Raw genomic sequence first — 23,380 nt, forward strand, 5'->3', positions numbered from 1 at the left:
TGTATATCAATATAAATATTCCATCAATGTAGCTTACGTTGCAATCTTATTATCATTCTGCGCTTCTTGGCGTAACTTCCTGCTTCATTCTCTATTCTTAACGCCATCATCCAATGATATTATGAAATATTATGATTCGTATAATAATTCCTCCAAAACTACTTTAAAATAGTTTTGATGATGGAAACGATCAGTTGCCGGCGGAAACTGTAGATAAATTAGAAGTATTGTACATCAAAATCAGTTTCTTTTAAGTAGAAAAGGCAATAAGCAAAAAAGAATTGTAATATTTATAATACAATAGAATAAAATACTACACAATATATTATAATATTTATTAAGAATTTAACCATTTTATATGAAATTCAATTTAATCTGAAGTTAAAAATTAATTTACTCCATGCAATGAAATACAGAACTTCATTTTGTTATAAGCGTACGATTATTTCTTTAAAGTAACTTTACGTTTCAACGTATAACATTAGATTTTCTGAATGCATACATATATTGATTATTAGATAGATTCTTAATCAGATTAACGTAATTATGTTTTCAAAGTGTATATTTTTCGACAATTATATCACTGGTAACAATATTCAAAGTGTACTACAGATGAATGTTATTTGCATCATCTCTTCTCAAACAAAGACCAGTGTAAATGGTCCCATTCTAGGCTATACATAAAAGAAATCATCATTTAGTTTATTGGGATTCTTACATGTATATACATATATGTATATACATCCTTTCACATATATACAGTTAATCACAAAAATCTACATACACTTATCAAGTTTCAAATATTTTCAATCAAGAAACAAGGAGATATAAATAAACAGAATATAAAAATCTAAATAAAGTTACCTTTAATATATTACTACGATAATAATAATATAATAACTAATTGTATTAATTATAATGTACTTAGTTTTAATAATATAGCAAATTTTCATGATTTTGTAAAATATGCGAAATCTTGAGTGTTTTCAAATATTTGAATTCTATCAAATGTACATAGACTTTTGTAACCGATTGTATAGATTATATAATATGGTTACCGTCGGCAACTTTCTTAAAAGATATTGAATGAATATGTAAATTAGTAGACGTAGACGGTAATATTGTATATATAATTTTCTTAAAAAATTAATAAATGAAATGCAAGTAAAAAGGCACTATATCTGGGTGTGGGAAACAATCAGGTATTTAGGCCTCTCTAATTTGTTTGTTTTTTCTTCTATACCATATACTTCCAGTAAATCACAGTTCTCTCAGTAAAGAAGTTACGCCGTTGCGATCGAACAACTTCCATTCTATTACACATATAAAGTCTTATTTCGTTTGGTACTAAACATACGTATATCAAGAGGAAAATTAGTATAAATTAGAAACAGCTACTCTTAAATCAACTTGGTGGTATTCAATAATACATTGGAAGCATAAAGTAATATCTTTCCTTTTATCGTACGTTGTTTTTATAAACTAGGATGGAACCATTATGCTCTATAAACGATGAAATGCTCTTGTTTGTTTCTTTTTCAGTTATTAATAATACTTGACTAGTTGTGGGAGAAATTATTAATTGGCAAGAGAATGTTGAATTGTTCCACGCATAGCATACCATGCCATGTTTTTCAATGATGTCGAATACATTTCATCGTTATGTAAAAAGACCGATGTTGCTTTTTTTATATTGACTGTCGAGGATGACATTCATCTAACAATCATTTCATTAAACAGGAGTTTCATGATCAGTCTCTTCAATTCTTCCCAATCTCCATGCATTTGGATCTCCAGCTGCTGCAAAGTAACAATGCAAACAATCTTTCACTTATTTGATCCAATGGGTGTCACGATATTTAAAATAACGATATATGTATATGTAACACGTAAACAGTGTTTATGTACAATTATAGCAAAGTTTTCTTTCTCCACGATATAAATTTATCAACTGTAATACACCTAAAGCAATTTGTATGAGCAAAAGAAAAACCAATAACTGGATTAAATCTTTAAAAACAGCATTGAGAAAGAGAGGAAATAAACGCAAATGTACACAAGATAGCATGTTGCTGTCAGAATTTGTATTTTGATTTACAGAGAGTGAGCTTAAAAAAGTCTAGTATCAATCGAATTCTAACCTGGGAATAGTTAATATGAATAAAATATAAAACAAAATTACGTAAGCACGAGGACAACTCACCTGAATACTATAACCAGAAGAAAATAACAAATGAAGTTACCCGATGATATTTGTATAATATATGGGATATCCATTGTAGAAACATAATACATATACATCACGTACAAATTTGTGCTAGGGTAATTGCACAGCCTGTGGCACAGGGATATTACAAGGAAGACTGAACATTATTGTGTTGCACAGGATCTAAGGGAGGTGTACGTAGGTGATTGATATGATGCAAAGTGTTGTTCAGCACTTCCTGAGTCGTGTACAGCAGCGGCATTCTCTCTTCTATCCAAAGCAAAATCAAAATTGATGCACAATTATAAAGAGTGTAGTAACAAATATATAAATGTATGTTATTTGTGTCATTACTAAATCGCAAACACATGCAGAATTTGCCATGCAACCCACAATTTTCAACTACACCTTCTAAACGATTATACTGAATTCATAATACAATTATCATTATAAGTGTAGGTTTATCTTATAAGATAATAGAAAGAAATTTTTGTGTATTTTTAATATATTAATGTAAAAATACCTGATAAAGGACTATCTAATAAATATATGTTGATAGTATAAAACTTGGAAGATGAATCCCATTGAACATTTGAAAAATTATATTGTTTCTTGCTTACTATGTACATATATGTGATTATTTAATTTAAAAAATATTTGGAATACATTTCATTAAAACAAACAAAACAGCTTAGTTTTCATGCAAAGAGTGGAGCATGTGCAAATGTAACTGCGCTGATAAAAGTATAATATTGTTTATATAACTAGAACAGAACTTAAAATATCTTAGAAGTTACAATAGATAAAAAATTTAAATAGTTTATTGCATGTTGCTACTCCAACATTTTTTCAGAATGTTATATCAGTTTATTTTTATTTATTTTAATCTTATTAGATCGGAAAATAATTAGAAAACACATATCAACGAACAATAAACTATAATCACTGCAAATAATTATAAAACAGAAAACCTTTAAGATTCAGCAAAATACATGCCCATGCATATGTTACGTAGATAATTGAATGGATAAGAATCTTTATAAAATTCAAAGTACATTTTATTTAATTCAAACGAAATAATAATTGTTTGTATTTTTTACAAACATTAAAAGAACTTCGAATTTGTAGAATGACTCTTATCTGTAATGAACTTATGTGCTTAAAAAAGTTTAAAAAAATAACTAGGATTAGTTGACCTAATTTTCTCACATACAATACCAAAAACTTACCTTCGGCCTCAACCGATGTTCAAAGTTCCTCCCCCCTTCTGTATTCATACATCCAAATAACTTTCCGCATAAAACACAAGGAAAATAAAACTACTAAAAATATACTAATGTTCTGCAATACAAAAATACAAATACATAAAAAACAAACAAACGTGGTACAAGACTATTGTGAAAGAAAAGTATGTTTAAAGTGAAAAAGCGTTTGTTCCTTAGGGAAGATCAAAAAACCTCTAACTTTTTAAACTTTTTCATTTCAAGCTCCATTTTACAATAATCTTGTTCCTGTTTGTTCTTTTTTTGTACGTTTGTTTTGTGTATGTACTATTGTTTTTTTGTGGGAACTTATGTGAACATTTGTGTATGAAAGAAGGAGAGGAATTTTGAATACCCGTTATAGGCAGAAGATAAGCTTTTAGTATTATTTTTATAAGTTAGAGAACCATGTTTAATGAAAATCTTATAATTGAAAAGTAGAATTATATCAGAATATATACATATATGTGTATAAAAACTTATCTCATTATTATAACAGTAAATACTAAACAATTTTTTAGATACAGATAAATTCATTTTATAAACATGGGTATTGTCAACCATTGTGTATGACATATGTATACTGTGTTATACATATTTAAAATGTGTCATTGTACATATATTACAATGTTATTTTTTTATTTGGTCAAGTATCAATATCAACTACCAAAACTACCCAAGACACGTAGATAATTACACAAGTAAAAAAAGAATAGAAAACTAAAGAACAAATTTCACTATGAAAGTATGTGTTAAAAATTTCATTTTCATAAATGTAGCTATCATAACGAAATATTTAAATAGAGGTATTAATTAACAAATATTTAATGCCCTTTCTGGATTATAATCCTATCTTATAGAAGACTTTATTAATACTTACCTTGAAGTTGACGACTGATGAGAGCAGTGATACCTTGACTGTCACCAGTTTTTTTCACAACGAAAAGTTTGGTATCAGGATCGTTTTCTAAGGCTCCAATACCACTCAAACCAATTACTTGCCCATTTTGTTGTTGGTGACTACTAGCAGCCATTGTTTCACTGACCTACGATTATAATATTTATACAAATGCATACGACTTAAAAAGACATAATATCTTGTTAAGTGAATCAATACATAAACCTTATAATTGAAATTCATATACCTGCATCAATTTTTTTACTACATCCCTTCCCAAAATATGATCAAACACTGCCTGCAGAAATTGATCACTAATTATGCTTAACTTTAACTTGTCTCTATGCCATAATAATATTCTTGATTCTACCATAGCTGTTATTGATACCTATAGAAAAAATTTCATAAGGTATTTTAACAATATATCTTCAACAGATAAATTAGAGAAGAATTTTAGAAACCTGAAAGTAATCGTCCGTGGAGACACCAAACCATTCTGGAGAATCCAGGAACTGATGTGGGAAGACAATGTGTAATGCTCTTCCATTTTGTGATACTACTAATCTGAAATGATTTAAATGAAACACTTATGTAATTTAGAAACAAATAAGTTTATCATACAAGATAATTTTTAAATGTTTATTCTAGTTTGACTGAAGTTATGTATCATATACTTACTTTCCAGAAAGTACCAAAGATAAAGAATCAACTTTTGTCACTTTTTCTTGGGCATAAACTTCTTGATATTTCAACTGTCGTATAACCTTCATACAATTTAATACTTTTTTAAACTGTTGACGTGATACCCTTAACGGCTGGAACACTGCAATATATACCTGTATGAAGAAAAACAAAAATAATATATTAAATTTACATAGTATCAGATCAAATAAAATATTAGTGTAAAAACAATACTCCTTATGAATGTTTTGCATATTACTTCTGCCAAAATTATTATTTGTCATTCGTATTAGAGTAACTTATGTATATTAAAATAATACAATTTTATTTGTAATACTTTTTTGGTAATTGATTGTTCAATTTTTTACTAATCAAATACAATCATCTTAATACAGAAAGCATATTCTATAAAGAAATTGCTCGCGTTACATGTATGAAGATGCAAATAAAGGATAGTATATAAAAAATTCCAGCATAATGCAGATGCAATAGCCAAACGTACAAGCAATTTACAATGATAACTATTTCTAATATATCTATCTAGAAGGTCTAAGATAATAACATTATACTACCTAAAATACACAATGTTAAGCTACAAATAATATGGTAAAATGTGACAATAAAGTATAATTTTTTGCAAGGTACATATATCAAATGTTGCTTTAAAGATAAGTAGACAACTCAATACCTGGAATTACTCATTTCTATTTTGTAATGGTATTCATTACATTGACTAGCACAGTGCCTATTTCAATCATTCTTAGTCTTTGAAATATTTTTTATATTAACTATTTTTAGAGAAAAAAAGATACATAATTATATAGTCATTAAAAAATGTTCAGAAGTAGATAGTAATCACTACTTTATAAGTTATAAGTAATCACTACTTTTGTACAATTTTAATGGAAACAATTTAATTTATATCACTATTAGAAAATAAAAAAAATATTTCAACTTAATGAATAGGTGCACATTATGTCCATGTCTATCACTTCATTGTAGATCTTGGAAAGACTGTGTTATTTATGAGAAAATTGAATATACCATCCGATACATCTAATACCAAACATGGTTCACATTAATGCCTAAATCAATTGCACAATTAAGTATACATAATAGATAAAAGTAAGAACGTTCTGTGATACCAATTTAAAGAATCTTTCTTTTGTTCTTCTCTCAGCTTACCTCTTCAACTTCCCTGGGAAACTTGATAGGCCTGAGCTTGTAAAGAAGCGTGCATACATGGACGAAGTTGATGGCAACAAACAGAACATTCCAGAGAGCAGCGTCCAGCCAGCAAGCTATTGTCCAGCCCCACAAAGCAAGAAAGGCACAGCCCACGAGTAGAGTGCACCTTAAATAGAGTACACCGTGTATGCCACTTGGTGCAAGGTGTGACAATAGGAAGAAGGCATTTGCTAGTTGAAAGTAGATGTGGTTCACAGAAATTCCTTGATAAGGTTGGCAGGTAAGAACTCCGTACAGAAAAGTTGGAGGCACTATCGGCGAATGTGGAGAACCAGATTCATGACTGACCACTGATAGACCAGTAGCTGCAACATATTTTTATACATACACACATTAGTTTTATGTTTGATTTTTTAAAGATACTATTAAATCACTGCAGAAGGATAAAGTGTTAAAATATCATTCTTAACATATAAATATACATACCCGCTCTATTATCAGTGGTCACATTCCTACATTCGTCGTTTTCATGATGTGTTGAAATTGGTAGTGATACTTCTGATGTGACAGTATTATGAGGAACATTAGATGCAGCTGCATTCGTTAAGCTGGCATCAATACCAAAATATGTCCCAGAGAAGAATATAAGGAATAAAATAGAAGTACGCCAGCCTTCTCGGCTTCCTATAGGATCAAAACAGATCCACATCCCAGCATCACCACCAAACTAAATCAATTTCGTCTTACTCTGTAACATCAAAGTAAATGTTTTTCAATTCTGAAAATACAATGAACTGCATTTAACTCGTTGCACTGATATATAAACAGTATATATAAACTGATCGTTGCATACTTATTCATAGAAGATATTAAATTGAATGCTATGTGCCACTCGCGAATGTCCTATCATTGTTCACATTCTACTCTCAGCTAAAATTAGAGCTTGAAGACAAATACCATCTTGTAGATATCAAATTGAGGAAGGGTATTTGCATTACCAGCAGCTGCGGGAAGACTATAGAAACATCTGCAATCCAAATACACACAACATGACACATGGTCCCTTTATAAATATTCTTTATATCGTTTGCTTGAAGCAAATTGTAAACATTTGAATTTAATATCTCAAATAATAAGGAAGTTGCTTTTAACAAGAAGATTATCTGATCGGTTACATCGGTACTTTTTATTGACATGACAGAATTGTTAACCAAAGATATCGCACGATCAAACAAGAGAATACAAATTTCAACGTCACTTACAAATATCTGAACTGTTAAAGACTAAAATTTCATAATATACACGGTTATACAACGATTTATTACAATCAAATTCGTTTTCGGATATATTAAAGCACGTTGCAAAGTATCGTATCGAAATCAATAAATAACTTACTCATGGAAAATTTGAAAAGATGAGAGCGTACGCAAGGCATACAGATGAAAAAATCAACAGTGACGTCGAGTGATATGATAGTTGAAATAAACTGAACTCGTACACGAAAACGAAACAAACTTGCTTATCTAATGAACGTCAAACTAGCAGAAAGACGTTACTCTAGCAAGGACAAGTACAGGCAACGGTGTGGAGAACTGGGAAGCAGAAAGGGGATAAAATAGGCCACGCGGCCCCTAATTTAAGGTTCGTTCGAAAATTGACTAGCAAAAACTAACATGACACGCGAAAAATTACAGACCACATAGTTCTTATGCTGCAACAGATTAACTATAGACTGGAAATGTATAAGATGGCTAATCAAAAGTAACAAAACCCCCCACGCGTTTTCTTTGAAATTCAAAGTTTATACAAATATGAATGAGCGATCAACCTGCATCTTCATTCATGCGTAACTGTTCGTTATTTACCGACGTTCAAAAAAACTTATGCATCCAATTAACATGACGTGTTTCAGTTAATTTGTATTAATTGGCCATCGTATAGTATTATTTTTCCTGAACGTTAATCAGCTTTACACGATATGACGAGTCATTCTGGATAATGTAATTTTAATTTGGTTACTTTAAATAAGAAGTAACTCATATTTTTCAATAATTTTGACATAAGATTTTAATATAAACAATGCACAATATTCTCAGACAATTGTAAATTTGAATATTGCTTTGAATTGTAGATACGTGTATGTAATGCCGGCTTAAATAAACTTAAATAATAAAAATAAATTGACGTACAATTTTTCCTTTTTCTAGCTTTACTTTCATCCATCGGTTAAAAGGAAATGGCAACGGAAAAGGATTTAATTAACGGTACCCTTTAATTGTATTAACGGTATTCGCTGACATTAAAACAAAATTTTTTATATACATAACATATTCAAATAACATAGATTTCATATGCAGTAGAAGTTAAGTTATATGAAATATATATTTATGTATAAACTTGTACATATTTATTTATTGATAAATCAAGTGACAAGTAAAACACTTAGAAGACATATTAAAGTCCCAATCTATAATTTATAATGTTGATATAAATTACATAAAAGATAATATAATTTACATATATTATAGGAGTCATTTTAATTTAAAGAATGATTTGTTTTATTACTAAAGCTGTAAGGGAATCACTGATGAACCATGGAGAACTATCTCGTATAAAAGCTGAAATGCATACAAAGATCATACAGATATTGGATAATTCAAGTAATGGAAGTAAACAAAAATTACCAAAGCCAACTCAAGATATTGCACTTTTGAATGAACTTATACGGGAGTATTTAGACTGGATGGGATACAAATACAGCTCTACTGTTTTCATATCAGGTATTAAAACATATATTCCGTGTAATGTACAATAATACAAATCAATATTTATAAACTAGGACGTTTAAAGAAATAATATTTTTCAGAATGTAACTTATCAAAGCATCCCCCGGACAGATTTTTACTTGCCCAGAATTTAGGAGTAACAGAAAGTGAGAATGGTACAGAATTACCATTGCTTTGCAGTATTTTGGATACACTAAAGACTATGAGAAACGAGTGAAGAATATGATAAATTATTTCTTGACAAAGTTAATCTAAATCAAGATAGTTATTTTTTTAATTAATTACAATGCTGGAAACGTAATTAAATGTTCGTCTTTTATACGTGCACAATATTTTATTTAACAAGAAGAAAGATAAATTAAAAGAATCTCGTCTTTTTATTTTATGACGTCTTTTACATATTGACAGTACATTACGAAAGTACAATATAATGCTGAGATATTGGAGATCTTAAATATAATTGCTGTTACTTTCTAAAGTATTGTACCGGATTTCTTAGTGATATCATTATCTACTGAATGCTATAATATACATCACTTATTGTAATGAATTTACTTACATCATTTTATTCTTGAAATTGAAATGTGGACAATTACATGTAAAGGCCTTAATAACATTTCGAAAAAATGAAATATATGAAATTAAACGTCATACTTTATTTACCCACTCGTTATTTCATTAAATGTTTCATTCCCAAAATGTGTTAACTATTCGTAGCAAGTAATAAATCAATAATGACTGTTTCAAATTAACTTTGAACACTGTTATAGTATTATAAATAGAGAAGAAATTTTCTACTTTGTTTTGCATCGGAGAATCATCGTATTTCGGTGCATAGAATTCTAAATAATTCTGATTGAGAATCCCTTATATTAAAAAGCATTCACAAAGAAAAAGTTCTTGTCAGAATTCAATTTTAAAATAGTAAGTTTATCTAGCGATATCATTTGTGCTTTGACTTTTTCTTTTTCTTCGACTGTTTATTTCTACTCTTTGATTTCTTTGATTTCTTTTTGTGTTTCTCTTCATCGCTGCTCGTGTCAGACGAATCCGAGTACGAGTCCGAATCCGAGCTGCTTTCCCTCTTGGTGGACTTCTTTTTCTTGTGCTTCTTGTGTTTTTTCTTTTTTTTCTTATGCGATTCATCCGAACTGTCCGAATCCGTGCTGGAAGTGTCCGAGCTACTAGACGAATCCTCACTGCTTGTAGATTTTGATCGTTTTTTAAGAGACTTCAAATCCATCTCCTTCTCTATATCCGGCTCGTCGAGTTTTAACTTCTTGGTAGGTAATGATATTATTTTGCCGTCTTCGCCGTCAGATTCGGAGTCCGAAGCGCTATAGTCAGGCTCGAAGCTAGCTTCATCAAGCATGCTACGTTTGCGATCGGAAACAAGTCTCGGATTCTTTCGTTGTTTCTTAATGGTCTCTGTAACCGGCGGCTCAGGATTTTCATAACTTATCTTCGCCTCACTGGTCTCCGGTTTCTCTTTCATCAGAAGACTATCTTTATGCTTCTGCTTCTTCTCCAAGTTCTTTTCTTTATCTTTCTTATGCTTTTTCTCCTTTCGCTTTTTATGCTCTTTGGACTTACTTCTGCTTCGATGCTCTTTTTTTCTCTTCTTGTCTTCCTTTGACTTTTTGTCTCTTCTCCTGTCTTCCTCGTCCTCCTTACCTTTCAGAAGACCCACCTTTGGCATCTCGTTCCTTTTGAAAGTGCAAGTGGGCGTTTTTCCTCTTCTTTCTCTATCCCTTTCCTTCTCCCTATCTTTATCCATTCGATCACCTTTAGAATCGTTTCGATTCGACCTGAAATCGCCTCTGGAATCCATCCTCGGGTCTCTCTCGGATCTCATATCGTGACGCTCACTTCTGAAGTCATTTCTGTCTTTTGAACGATCCCCTCTATCTTTGTTGTCCCGTTTCCTGTCGTCGAGAAACACCTTTCGCTCATTACCTGGCAATGTCAACGAGGAATCGATGCGCCTATCCAGAAGGGGTGAAATTCTTTTATCTCTGTTTCTAGGCGATCGACTTCTAGATTGCGTTTCACTCTTTGTCTCGCGTCTCTCTAAGAAGTTTTTGATAGGGCTGATCTTTCTTTCTTTACCTTCTTCCACTTTCTCCCCTAATCTCTCTTTAGCAGATAGTCTCGTGGGAGAGTAGGTCTCTGGAACCGGCTTGAATTTTGTTCTGTCTAATTTTGCTTTCTTTACCGGTTCTGTGATTTCAACGTTCCGTTCGTTGCGTCCGACGTTTATGGTCACGTTTACGCTCTTCCTTGGCTCTCTGTTGACTTCAGCTTCGAGCACTTTAGGCTCCGGATTCTGGTACAGTACTTTCCTACTTTCGCTGATCTTCTTAATCTCGATGGGTCTAATGGCGTTGATGGCTTTCTGGAAAATCGCGTTTTCTGCTCGTTTTAATACTTCCGATGTAACTACTTTAGTAGACTTCGGTTCGTCTAGTTGTATTTTTTCTATAGAAGACTCGCATACCTCGTCTGATTTCTCTATGGTGTCGTCCCTCTCCCATTTGGACAGCTCAGGCAAGGGAGCCAAAAACTCATCCTTCTTAGGTGATTTGTCTTCCAGTAAAGTGCTTTTCTCTTCCGTTTCGTTCTCAGATAGTAAAGAATACTTCTCCGTGATGACAGTATTTATTTCGGCATCGTCTAATCCACTGTAAAGACTATCAATAGGTTTAATTTCAGATTTTAATTCCGGAATTGGCTTGAAATTGGGGTTCGGAGGATTTGTTCCGAATTCCGTGTGATCAATCCTCTCTGGACTGGGTTCGTTAAATTCTGGCGGCTCTGGATTCATAGCTAACGACTTGTCCTCAAACTCTTCTTTAATTGACTCCTCCATCAGAACTTCTGTAGGAATGCATTCTATTCTAGTCTCAATATTTTCTTCTTCATTAATAGGTTTCATAGTATCAGGTTTAACAGGCGACATAGTCTCCTGTCTAGTTTCTGCTAGCGAATCCTCTTGTTCAGATGATTTGATAGGTTCGTCTTTCGCTACTTCTTTCTGACCTGCTTTCTTCTCCTTCTTCTTTTTCTTTTTCTTTTCCTTATCTTCGTCTTTCTTCTTTTTCTTCTCTTTGATCTTTTTCTCTTTTTTCTTTTCTTCGTTCTTCTCTTCATGGTCCTTCTCCTTTTTCTTTATACGTTCAGGCGACAAGTCTTTAGCATCTGTTCTGGACTTTTGTGAGTATGGCGTAGGACTCTTCCTATTCTTTTTTCTTTCTATAGATCGTCTCTCATAACGTTCGTGTCGGTCCCTGTCCTTCTCGGACTCGTAATCTCGTTCACGTCTGTCTTTCTCACGATTACGGTTCTTATCATCTTGTCTGTGACGATCTCTTTCATCCCTGTAACTGAACAAGTTTTAGAGTAATATTCGTGAAATAAATTTGACAGAAATTTACAAGTTGTTGCACCCAATCATATATTTGTTTCAGCTATACTATCCTATCATAAACATGGAAAGAAATACTCACCGATCCTTGTCATAATCTTTTTTCTCAACATGTCTATCATCATCACGACGGTCACGTGTATGCCTGTCGTCCCGTTCTTTTTCTTTTTCTCTCCTGTCACGTTCGTCTTTCTCACGTGGTCTGTCATCATGATCTCTAGGTAAAACTTGTCTGTCACGATCCTCTCGATCTCGATTTAAAACTCTACGATCTCTGTCGTCTCTCTCACGTAAACGATCGTCACGTTCTCGTCCCCTGCAAAAGACAAGTATTAATAAACAAAATTTATATAAAGCAAATATAAATATCTATTTTACAACAAATTTAAGATTACTTTACCGTGAAAACCATTTAATTACCTGTCCTCTCTTAGTCTGTCTCGCTCTTCAACATCATGGTCTTTAAGGGAGTGTTCACGATCTTCTTGATCTCTTATTAAACGACGATCTCGATCATCGCGCGACGATCTATCAGAATGCTCAACCCCTGGTGGTGAGAGATCATAGTAACCCTCAGTTCCAGGAGGAGCAACGTCGTCGAATCTCTTGTGAGGGGTGTCCCGTATGGGACTGCCAAAACGTTGCGTAGATGGTCCAGGATACCTGTTGACAAAAAATTCACAAAAGGACGTTTATATTAATGTTGACCCACCAAAAAAAGGTATTACAGAAGACTCTTTCACTATCAAAATAAATATGTTGTAATAAGTTGCTTAATGTACAAAATACTAAAATTCAAATAAAAATAAAATTTGTTATACAATTGTACTGTGTATCCTATAAATTTGTATTGAGTTCATTCAAATTTACAATATGTAGAACTGTACTTTGTTTCTATAAAAGTATTTATGAAAACATGTTTTTAATGTTTAATGGTACATGTATACTTCGAACATGGATCAAAGTACAGCTTTCACTTTTTTTTTTAAATAGACATCCTTGAACAAAATTTAGCTACTGTTGTTTTCTTACTAAAACACTGCCATGGAAAATTGAGACCATTGCGAGAGAAAATTACACTAAAGCTGAAAAGATGAACAGATAAAATTACTTAGTACCAAATAGATTAAATGTACTGTCTATAATGTCATAAAAACGAAAAATAAATAAATCAACATTTATAACTTCAGTTATATTCTGAATACAATGGAAAATATGTAATTACGTTGATTGTACTCTCTCTCAAATATTAAAAGTACATAGATTTACTCACCGAAAATGTTATTAAACCATACAAATACTATTAAATAAATAAATACAGTATATAACGTAATTCTAAATTTTGATCTCTTTCGTTTGAATAGTTTCTTTGGTCTGGGAAGCGTATACTGTTACACTTTACACATCAAGTACTGAAAAATAGACAAAAGAAAATGTATTTTTTTATGTTACAAATGTTGATTTGGCCCTGAATTCACCTGATTCAGAAACCATGCAGATCTGTCAATCAGCTGGGTAGCTTCCAGAATCTCCGAGCAGGTCCTTGTTGTATACACTTTTCCTTGCTTCTCTCTTCTTCTCTCACTTTTTTTTTGATTATTTGTATATTTCATAACGTAATAGCATTATGTACATACAAATAATATTTTATATGCATGCAAATGATAAAATTATTCACCCAACAATATAGAAATAAAACGAATTAAAAAAAAAGAAAGTGAACATAGATACTTGTGTTATTTTCAAAAAATATTTCCTTGTGACGCGTACACAGAAATTACATTCTTTGTAAGCAAATACAATTATACCGCTATAATGGTATTAAAAGAAAACGTAATATTATGAGATACAGTATTAAAAATACTTATGCTGCTACAAATATGTATAAGACTCAGCGTTTACATATGGATCCGAGTCGAAGTGTAATTTATGTTTTGATATTATGATATTATGAGCTTATGTAAATAAAACCGATATTTATCATAAAACGTAACGATTCAAGTTCATAATTTGAAAAATATGTCTAAATATGCTAGCTTTTGACAAAAATTTAGATACTAATATCACAGAGAAGATATAAGGTACTGGAACATTTTCTGAGCTATGCGAGACAAAAATGTCTTTTCGCATGTGCACTCCTATCACATATTTCTTTTTTCTGACATTTTAAACAAGATCATATAAAAGAATTCATAAATAATTTTCAACTCTTATAATTTTACCGATACTATTCTATGAACCAGAGTTAACAAATTATATGCGATCATCATCTATGTATATATAATTTATATAGCATATAATTGTTCAAATTAATTGCTCAATTATGCAAATAAGGGTTGATAAGTTATCACAGGCAGTACAATGCTTAGTTTAACTCTAGATTGTATCAGTTTTCTAAATTACCTTAGTGCAAACCAATACATTCAACATAGCGTAATTTTAATAACAGTAGCAGAATTTATATTGAAGAACATGCGACTAGAAAGGATTTTTAAAAGTAGAGATCGTGTTTTTTGCAACCAATTTTTTGTCTAAATTTTTGTTACCTATACGGTCAAAAATTAATTTATAACTCATTAAATGTGCATATACAATGAAAGATAAATGACTGTTTTGTTACAATTTTATACTAACTATTAAATCCTTTCATGTAGATGTTTTCCAATTTACACATAAAATCTGAGTTGTTACTAAAACGGCATATATTACTTTAAGATCAATATCACTAGCCTTGTCAGCATTAATTGCAACATTTCCGAAATGTTCATCTCTGAAATTTTTTTTTAGCAATTCTTTATATGAAAGGGATATTAAAAGATTAATTATAGTACTGGTACAATAGTACCTAAAAATAACGTTTAAAGGAATTTCAGCAAAATAACAGTTTGCATACATTATCTAAGATACTAACGATCCAGAGAAAGGGAAGATATTAATAAAAAAATAAATATATCCCTATTTATAATTCATGTATAGTAATATTATATATCAATAATATGTTGTTAGAATCTCGATTATCCAAGATTTCACTATCATCAAAATATACTTTCGTTACTTTAAACTTTATTAAATGTGTAAACTATTGTTTATATGTAAAATATAATCTGGATAATCAAGATTGCTAGACTAAATTTGATGTAAAAGTCAAAAAACCTATCAATTGCTCAAACAAATTAAAAGTAATTTTCAAGATCCATCAAAATATCCTTTACGAAATATGTTTCCGTAATGTGCGCAGTGTCTCTGAATAAAAATACAGCAAAAGAATACAACAGAAAATACACATACTATATGTATAAGATACACACATCCAATTCACACAACCATGTATTAACTTGCATAAATATGTTCTTCCTTTCATAATCAAGTGGAAAGATAATAACGTACGGTAATAAATAATATCAACGATTATTAATATTGTACTTCAGTGAGATTGTTTTGCAGTACATAACTAATTTACGTATTTTTTAGTTCTTTTAAGAAGAATATTTTATAAATTAAGTTGTAAATAAAGTAATGACTGCTTTCAAACTAATTATTTACCTACAAAACAGTCGTTACATTATATACAAACTAATTCCCAATTTTTCAATTTATAATTGATACTTCGATTAATCCATTACAGTCATAATTATTTACGTATGGTAATTTCTTGCATTAGAAATGCGTAATAATATATTATTATTATTATTAAATAATAAAATAATTCATGAAAATCATGAAACCAAAATTCACGGAAGGGAAGACAAAATGTTTTTACATTCTAATAACTGTATCAACGCGATATATGATCGGAAATAGGAAATCTCACCGCACACTACCATTAACATATCACATCGACGTTGGCACGAAATTTTCCTTACATAAATAGTTGTATAAATCTGCTGTTCTTTACATTCATAACTTTTTCAAAATATATTAGAGTAACGATGCAGAACTCATTTTGAGATTAACAACGTATACTTCATATAATATACTCAAATCTTGAAGTATCGCAATCTATTTTTATATATAATTAAATAATATACATACAATAGGTGTTCAATAAATAGCTGTTACACACACACTTGCGCACGCACTCTAATCTAACGCCTATGATATTGTTTTATCAAAATGATTGAAATAAAAACTCTATGGTACCAAAGGAGTCACAATGTAGCAAGAACAATCTTTTTGTTGATGGAGGTTCTTCAGAGATTTTAAAATTAAGTATGTTCTTGAAATAAAACTACAATTTTTTCACATAGTCAACAAAGCCATAATTCATGAGATATTTTAAACTATGTACAAAATATCTCATACATTCTATTCCTCTGAAGATCTTCTAACTAGGTAAAAGTTATTATTACTACGTTATGGGTCCCTACACGGATACCAAACAATTTTATTTTATATCGCTAAAAATAATGGAGATGATTACAGTGATCACATGTAGTGGCCCACCCTATATATCACAGCGGAAAAACGAAGAGCCCTCCTTGAGGCCTTAGCGCAGCTACTTGTCAAGCACCTACTGTATATATACATATATATATATATATATATATATATATATACATCAACATAGTATGTATCCGACTGTCAATTTATACAACTATTTCTTTGTGCGTGCATGTGTATGTGTTTGCATATTTTTATAAATAAATATGTATATGTATGCTCATACATATATATACATACATTCGTGTACTATGTAAGAAACGTATTTCCATACACATTGTCTTCAGACATCATAAAATTAATCACCTCACTCATATTACATATATATCATGATTCCGGACGGTATTGGTCTTAAACCGGGACAGCGGCATAAGGTACGGTAGACTGTCTGCTTAGCGTGTACATGAATTAAAGTACTATTGAGGCGGAAATACCTGTTGTAGGAATCATAATAGTCTTTCCTGTCCGTAGGCGGAGGTCCCAAAGACATAAGCGGCGGTGGGTGACCAGTGACTAGATGCGGCAACAAAGGTGGTATATTATGTTGTGTCGGTTGGTTCCTTATCGGATATCTCTGTATTGGCCTGTCTCTAGGAGGTAAATCACGCTCTCGATCACGAAATTGATAATCGTGTGCCGGCGAATCATTGTAATAACTATTATAGCCTTCCCTGGGCTCGCGTGATCTCGGTCGTTCTCTATCACGATCCCTCTCTCTTTGAAATCTAAAACCATTTAGATTTAATTATTAGATAGTTAATTAAATTTTTAGTGTCGAATTTGAAAATATTTTTAACAGTCTTGTTTAATACACATACCTTAGAGGAGATCTAGCTGGTGAACGATATCTAGAAAGTACTTCTCTGTCACGATCACGATCACGGTCGCGATCACGATCGCGTTCTCGATCTCGATCTCGATCCCGATCTCGCTCTCGATCACGTTCACGATCACGGTCACGGTCACGGTCACGGTCACGGTCACGATCACGATCACGATCTCGATCGCGTTCTCGATCTCTTTCTCTGTCCCTTTCTCTATCTCGTGACAAAGATAATCTAGGGGACTGACTACGCGAATACGATCTAGATCTGCAAAGTCACATGTTTTATGCAATGAATGTCAATACACATTTATATGAATTCGAAATGTGGTGGTAATTTGATGTACCTGCTAATCGAGAAACTTCCGCTTCTTGACCTACGTTTCGGAGTGCGACTTCGTGCTCGTAAAGGCAAAGGCGATCTCGAAGATCTTCTTTTCGAAGGAGGGCTTCTTGATCGACTTAATCGAGCCGGAAATGGCGATCTACGACCAAACGATCGTGATCTAGATCTAGTATAACTGCGAGATCTCGATCTTGTTCTGCTTCTCCTTCTATGTTTTCCAAGCCTTCTATCCCGTTCGTCTTTCTCTCTTAGCATTCGTTCAAATGCTTCTAGAGGATCGTCAATTATACTAAAAAAAGTAAATAAATCAATTATACTCAAAACCAAAAATTATATAGATTATGTATCATGTTCGGCAATTTGCTTTATTACAATTTTCTTAGCTTTCTGGAGAAGAAATATTTATGAAACTGTATCCAGTATGATATTCTTTTGAAAACTACTAACTCACCCAGGTGGATTGCCATTATGTATATTTCTACTTAAACCTGGTGGTGGGGGTTGTAATCCTCGATAGCTGACTGAAAGAGAAAAGTAGTAATTAATATATTTGTACAAATTCATAAAATTTAAATAATTACTTACTGTGGTGCATTCCTCTGATCGGTCGTGGCGGCCCATTGTAGTTTCTAGGTGGTTGCGACGGTCTGTATCCTTGTTGTTGATAAGGAGGCCTTTCATATCGAGGAGGTCCATAGTGAGATCCTTGTTGATGAGGATACATTGGTATCCGATGACTCATATATGGATCTGGTAGTAATGGTGCATTATGTGGCGGTACATTAGGTGGTGGTTGGTTATAACTTGGTTGTGGAATACGATCCTCTCCTGGTGGAAACGGTAAAAGAGGTGGTTGATTGCCAGAAGTCGGCACATGTAAATGTGGTTCATCAACCTGAAATATTTGTACATATGTGTTACTAATATGATAATAAAACCTCATTTTGCATCAATATATTTTATTGCACAGTGCTAATGTGAAATATGTTACACATACTGTTGGAGTGCCTGGACGATCTTCAGTTGATCTACGTATGGCACTATCATAATGCATACTAGGAGGATAATGTCCATCATCTGGGGGTAGTCCTTGATAACCTTTTGAAGGAGGTGGGTTCATTAAATGTGGTAATGGTGCTCCTTGAGAACTATAATCACTATGTTGAGAATGTCTAGGAGACAAGGATCGTCTTCTACTCAATGGTCGCAAATTTTCAATTCTACGACCACGTTCTCCACTTCTAAATTGTACAATATAAACTTAATAACACATGGAAATTAATAATGTTGAAATTCTACTAATTAAACTGTGTTACCTATCACGGTGACCATCTCTGCTAAAACTTCGCCTTCGTTCTCTTGATTGTCTTTCTCCCAAGTACTCATTCTCACGATCTTTCTTTTCCCGGCTTGGAGGATCACTTCTCTCTCTGTCTCTTTCTGGTGAACTGCCAATAGCAGGTATTGGAAGCAAAGGTTCCGTTCCTGGAGGTGGTGGTACCTCTGTTTCCTCGTCTGTAGTTAACTTTGTTACAGAATCACTTTGCAAATCAGATTCTGATGTTGATTCAGGGAGAGCTATTACATACAAGTAATATTTAACATAATGCTCGGAATTTATTAACAAATATTATTGTATTAAATAATTTTCAATGCTTTCTCTTCACAAAATTGTAAAACTTGGTATTTTGTCTTTCTATTTGAGGTTAAGTGCAGATGATATCAGCTAGTTCATAAAAATAAATGTAACTTAAACACTATATAACAAAACAAGTTTATGCAAGGAAATTGAACTCATCCAAATGTTATAAAATAACCACAATATGCACTGCTACATAAAGAGAAAAACATTTAAACCGGATTTATCGTATATGTCTTTAATGGCGGCGTCTACCCGGCAACTTCAAAAAAAGAAAGTGATTTTATATCAAGAATTCATGTTACAAAATTTATTTAATCTGTCTTTTTATTGAAATTCCTTCCTCCGATTTTTAAAAATGTGTGACTAAATAAAATATTAATTTATATGTTTATTATTGTTTTTATAAATAAATACATCAAATAATAATGAACAGTATTCTAGAAGACCTTTAGTTTTCATCATAATTAATTTCTTGTGACTGGTATTATAATTATAGACATATTTATAAGTAGTTTATTTTTGCTAAATATTTACCATTTATTTATTGGATTGAAGGAAAATTATGAATATTCTATTTAACTCTGCTATATCATCATATTCTCTAATTTCAAAAATTTTCTTAATAAATATTTAAATTTAATAATTGATCCGTAAACATAGAAATTTTACATTAATACAAAACATAGAAATTACTTATGAAAGTAACTTACTTGGAACTTGTGGTTGTGGCGCAGTGCTAGATGGAAATTGTTGAGGAGCAGAATCAAAATTTGTTGATTGTAATTCCGTATTTTCTTGAGAAGGCGCACTTGCTCCAACTGAAGCTTGGACAGGTTTGTTTTGATTCAATGTTTGACTTGCAATGTGTTCAGCTTTTTGTTGATCTACCTGTCTATTTATTTGAGTAGGCTGTCTATACGTTTGTCGTTTTGCATATCCAGTTTCATTCTTAAAATTCATTACAGAAGTTCGTAAAAATCGGTTGGGTATAAGAGTTTCTGGTGACACATCTTTCTCATTGCAATCTGGACATTCGTGTTCTTCAGATTCTAATAAGAATGTACGGATACCTATCGCACAATATACAGAAATGATAAAAACATACAAGATAAAGTATAATCGTTAAATAAAAAAAAAATTACATTCGTCACAAAATGAATTCCCACAGCATGGTATCATTACTGTATCAGTCAGAAGATCTTTGCAAATGTTGCATAACAGATCTTCTGGAATTTCAGGTTTTTCCACGGCAGGCTCTGGATCTTGTGAAAATGGTGGTCGCTCCTTTTTACCTTCTTTGTACGCTTGACTATAGAAATATAAAATATTGTAAATGTTGGTAATATAACGATTTTGTTAAATATTGAAATATTAAAACTTACTGATCAATGGCTGGAACAGCATATTGGCCAGTAGGAGTCATCATAGCACCAGGAACTCTTGGTCCCTCTACTGGAACCATAAAACTTCTAGGAATGCCTGTGCTCTTCTTAATTTCTATGGGTTCCTGATTTGTTCCTAGTGGACAATTCTTTATCCAATGACCAGGTTGATGGCATTTATAACAACGATAATTTGCGGGCACATCACCAGTCTGATTGGCTCCACGTATTTTCATGTAACTGTGAAAAACGTTGTTATTATATATTAGCAAATGAATACAAAGAATTTAAGAAAAATATAATGGGAAAGTTGACCAAATAAACTAAAAATAAGTAATAAGTAATTCTATTGGTTAATTCGTATACTTTGACGGATCGTAGTCTTGGGTTGACTGAGTCATCATGGCACGAATTTTGTCCTCTTCAGAGCCATCAAGTCGTGTAAGATCTACAGTTCGACCAAGATTTGCTTCATCCTTTAAATTACTAAATGAAGGAGTTTCATTTCTATCCCATGATCGTTTTTGTTGTACAGTCAATGGGACTCTGGCAACAATAAGGCTAGTATTCTTTGCAATCAAGGCATTATCATCTGTGTAATCTAAAAATTTAATATAACATTGTGTCAACTTCAACATTTCGTGTGATAAAAACATGTATGATATATTTACCTTCTTTTGTTTGCGCATTTGTTATTTGTAAATCAAAATCTGTATTTTTTCCTATACGTTTCTGATGGAAAATAGCTTTCTTCAAATCCGCTACAGAAATATGTAATCCATCAAAGGACACAGTGTCATAGTCCAAAGTGGACTTAAATTTATAATGTACTGACATTTTTGTTATTTATATATCCTGTGAACAAATAATGAAATATTTCCTTCCTGAATGATGAGAGTAAATAACATCATTTTTTAATTATTTCACTATATTTCTAATATTATTTAAGTTGAAAAGAAAACTTTTGTACTATCAATTTTACTCTTAATATTTTATGGTAAAATATGTGATATAAAGTAAAATACCAATAACGTATCAAAATGAATAATATGTTAAATTACATTATAATAAGAATTTATGGTATTTAATATTGTTGTATACAAAATTTATTACTCTGAAAATATATAGTTATCATTAATTTATCAATGTTCTGAAATAGAGAAGTTTGATTCTCATTTATAATATATAACATTCTTGTTTACTTTCATGTGTTTTTACTAAAAGAATGCTAACTGAATCTACTTTATATTTTACACAATATTCGCATACACGCACACACACATACCACTATGTATATTACTAAATTTTTTTGTGTATAACTGTTTCAAAATGTGTTAAACATTTGTACATAAAACTCTCAAATCTTTCAAAAGAAAGTCAACGTATAAACTGAATGAAATACGTATACAAAGCAAGCATAGTAAGACCACATCAAATGCAGACAAATAGTCTCTTTTTGTCACAATAGGTTAGTAGAATTAGGTATACAATACAATGAAATGTTGAACATCAGCTAATTACGAATATATTAAAATTATGTGAAAGATCACGGTAAGTTACTTTGGAATAAGTAAAAACAAGAATAAATGTGCAATTATTACCTATTAACAAGTACTCACTACAAAATGAGTAAATTCAAATTCTGCAAGCGACAAACGTATTTTCATGGAGAACATACAAAAATGATTCCCGACTTCTGACATGTTGTGAGGTGTAATAAATTTTCTGTAACGTCTCTCGGGAATCTCAGAATCATCAGATATATAACCTATACACACACACGCGTGTACTAATTCTGATAAAAGTGAGGCACTGCGAACAAAACACTGGAATCGCAAATCTGAAAAACACCAATTGACTATATAATTCAACCGTGAGTGTAGCAGAGACGAACAGACATTGAATTCATAGATGGCACAATCAATAGCGCATACACGAATAGACGAAATAGTTGTCCACTTTATTCCAATTTCCCCAAATACACTAACCAAAACTATAGCATATATTAGAAGCGAAACTCCTGTTGGGATTGGTGATACTTGTGTTCCCAAATTTTTGTCATTTTCTCTAGATTAATTAAAGATGAAAAAATATTTAAAAAAGTTAAAAAACGTGGTAATTTATGGAAAGCATTTTTGTTTTGTCATATATATAATTAAATGTTTTTACAGATTTAACAAGAATCATATATTTATTTTATAGATGTTAAGAAATTTAATTCCAATTTATGTTAGTACATTTTGAAGTTGTGTTCATGGTGTTGGAACTTGTGTACGCATGCGTAGTAGATATAAGTAGTTCC

The 23,380-nt window shown here is 31.7% G+C and overlaps 3 protein-coding genes across 10 annotated transcripts; 1 reads left to right on the top strand and 2 right to left on the bottom strand.

The window, feature by feature from the left end:
* Positions 1 to 1,109: 1,109 nt before the first annotated feature.
* LOC144472726 (popeye domain-containing protein 3) lies at positions 1,110 to 7,771 on the bottom strand. 3 transcript variants are annotated; one of them, XR_013494457.1, is made up of 10 exons: positions 7,631 to 7,771; positions 7,089 to 7,262; positions 6,722 to 6,983; positions 6,233 to 6,600; positions 5,045 to 5,202; positions 4,828 to 4,930; positions 4,614 to 4,754; positions 4,349 to 4,514; positions 2,204 to 2,476; positions 1,110 to 1,800 (listed from the first exon to the last, which is right to left on the bottom strand). XR_013494457.1 is itself a non-coding variant. In XM_078186048.1 (9 exons), the coding sequence occupies exons 3-9, from the start codon at positions 6,942 to 6,944 to the stop codon at positions 1,733 to 1,735; spliced, it is 1,227 nt and encodes a 408-aa protein (XP_078042174.1). In that variant the 5' UTR covers positions 6,945 to 6,983; positions 7,089 to 7,262; positions 7,631 to 7,771; the 3' UTR covers positions 1,110 to 1,732. The 3 variants fall into 3 exon arrangements, 1 of the variants encoding a protein (XP_078042174.1); XR_013494458.1 differs by lacking the exon at positions 7,631 to 7,771 and adding an exon at positions 7,498 to 7,617; XM_078186048.1 differs by lacking the exon at positions 2,204 to 2,476.
* LOC144472730 (centrosomal protein 20) lies at positions 7,735 to 9,683 on the top strand. 3 transcript variants are annotated; one of them, XM_078186052.1, is made up of 4 exons: positions 7,742 to 7,876; positions 8,443 to 8,499; positions 8,806 to 9,015; positions 9,102 to 9,683. In XM_078186052.1, exons 2-4 carry the CDS (start codon positions 8,472 to 8,474, stop codon positions 9,236 to 9,238), a joined length of 375 nt encoding a protein of 124 aa, XP_078042178.1. In that variant the 5' UTR covers positions 7,742 to 7,876; positions 8,443 to 8,471; the 3' UTR covers positions 9,239 to 9,683. The 3 variants fall into 3 exon arrangements, with proteins under 3 accessions (XP_078042180.1, XP_078042178.1, XP_078042179.1); XM_078186053.1 differs by lacking the exon at positions 7,742 to 7,876 and adding an exon at positions 8,074 to 8,372; XM_078186054.1 differs by lacking the exon at positions 8,443 to 8,499 and having other exon boundaries at positions 7,735 to 7,876.
* LOC144472723 (uncharacterized) lies at positions 9,012 to 22,990 on the bottom strand. Of its 4 annotated transcripts, XM_078186046.1 has the most exons (17): positions 22,680 to 22,990; positions 21,750 to 21,933; positions 21,445 to 21,679; positions 21,079 to 21,318; positions 20,839 to 21,005; positions 20,407 to 20,766; positions 19,371 to 19,632; positions 19,052 to 19,295; positions 18,640 to 18,949; positions 18,506 to 18,575; positions 18,056 to 18,343; positions 17,704 to 17,976; positions 17,320 to 17,610; positions 12,866 to 13,108; positions 12,528 to 12,761; positions 11,519 to 12,404; positions 9,012 to 11,416 (listed from the first exon to the last, which is right to left on the bottom strand). In XM_078186046.1, the coding sequence occupies exons 2-17, from the start codon at positions 21,913 to 21,915 to the stop codon at positions 9,965 to 9,967; spliced, it is 5,721 nt and encodes a 1,906-aa protein (XP_078042172.1). In that variant the 5' UTR covers positions 21,916 to 21,933; positions 22,680 to 22,990; the 3' UTR covers positions 9,012 to 9,964. The 4 variants fall into 4 exon arrangements, with proteins under 4 accessions (XP_078042172.1, XP_078042170.1, XP_078042171.1 ...); XM_078186044.1 differs by having other exon boundaries at positions 9,012 to 12,404; positions 22,698 to 22,990; XM_078186045.1 differs by having other exon boundaries at positions 9,012 to 12,398.
* Positions 22,991 to 23,380: the final 390 nt, after the last annotated feature.

Source organism: Augochlora pura, chromosome 7 (genome assembly GCF_028453695.1).
Source record: "Augochlora pura isolate Apur16 chromosome 7, APUR_v2.2.1, whole genome shotgun sequence".
NCBI classification, from domain to species: domain Eukaryota; kingdom Metazoa; phylum Arthropoda; class Insecta; order Hymenoptera; family Halictidae; genus Augochlora; species Augochlora pura.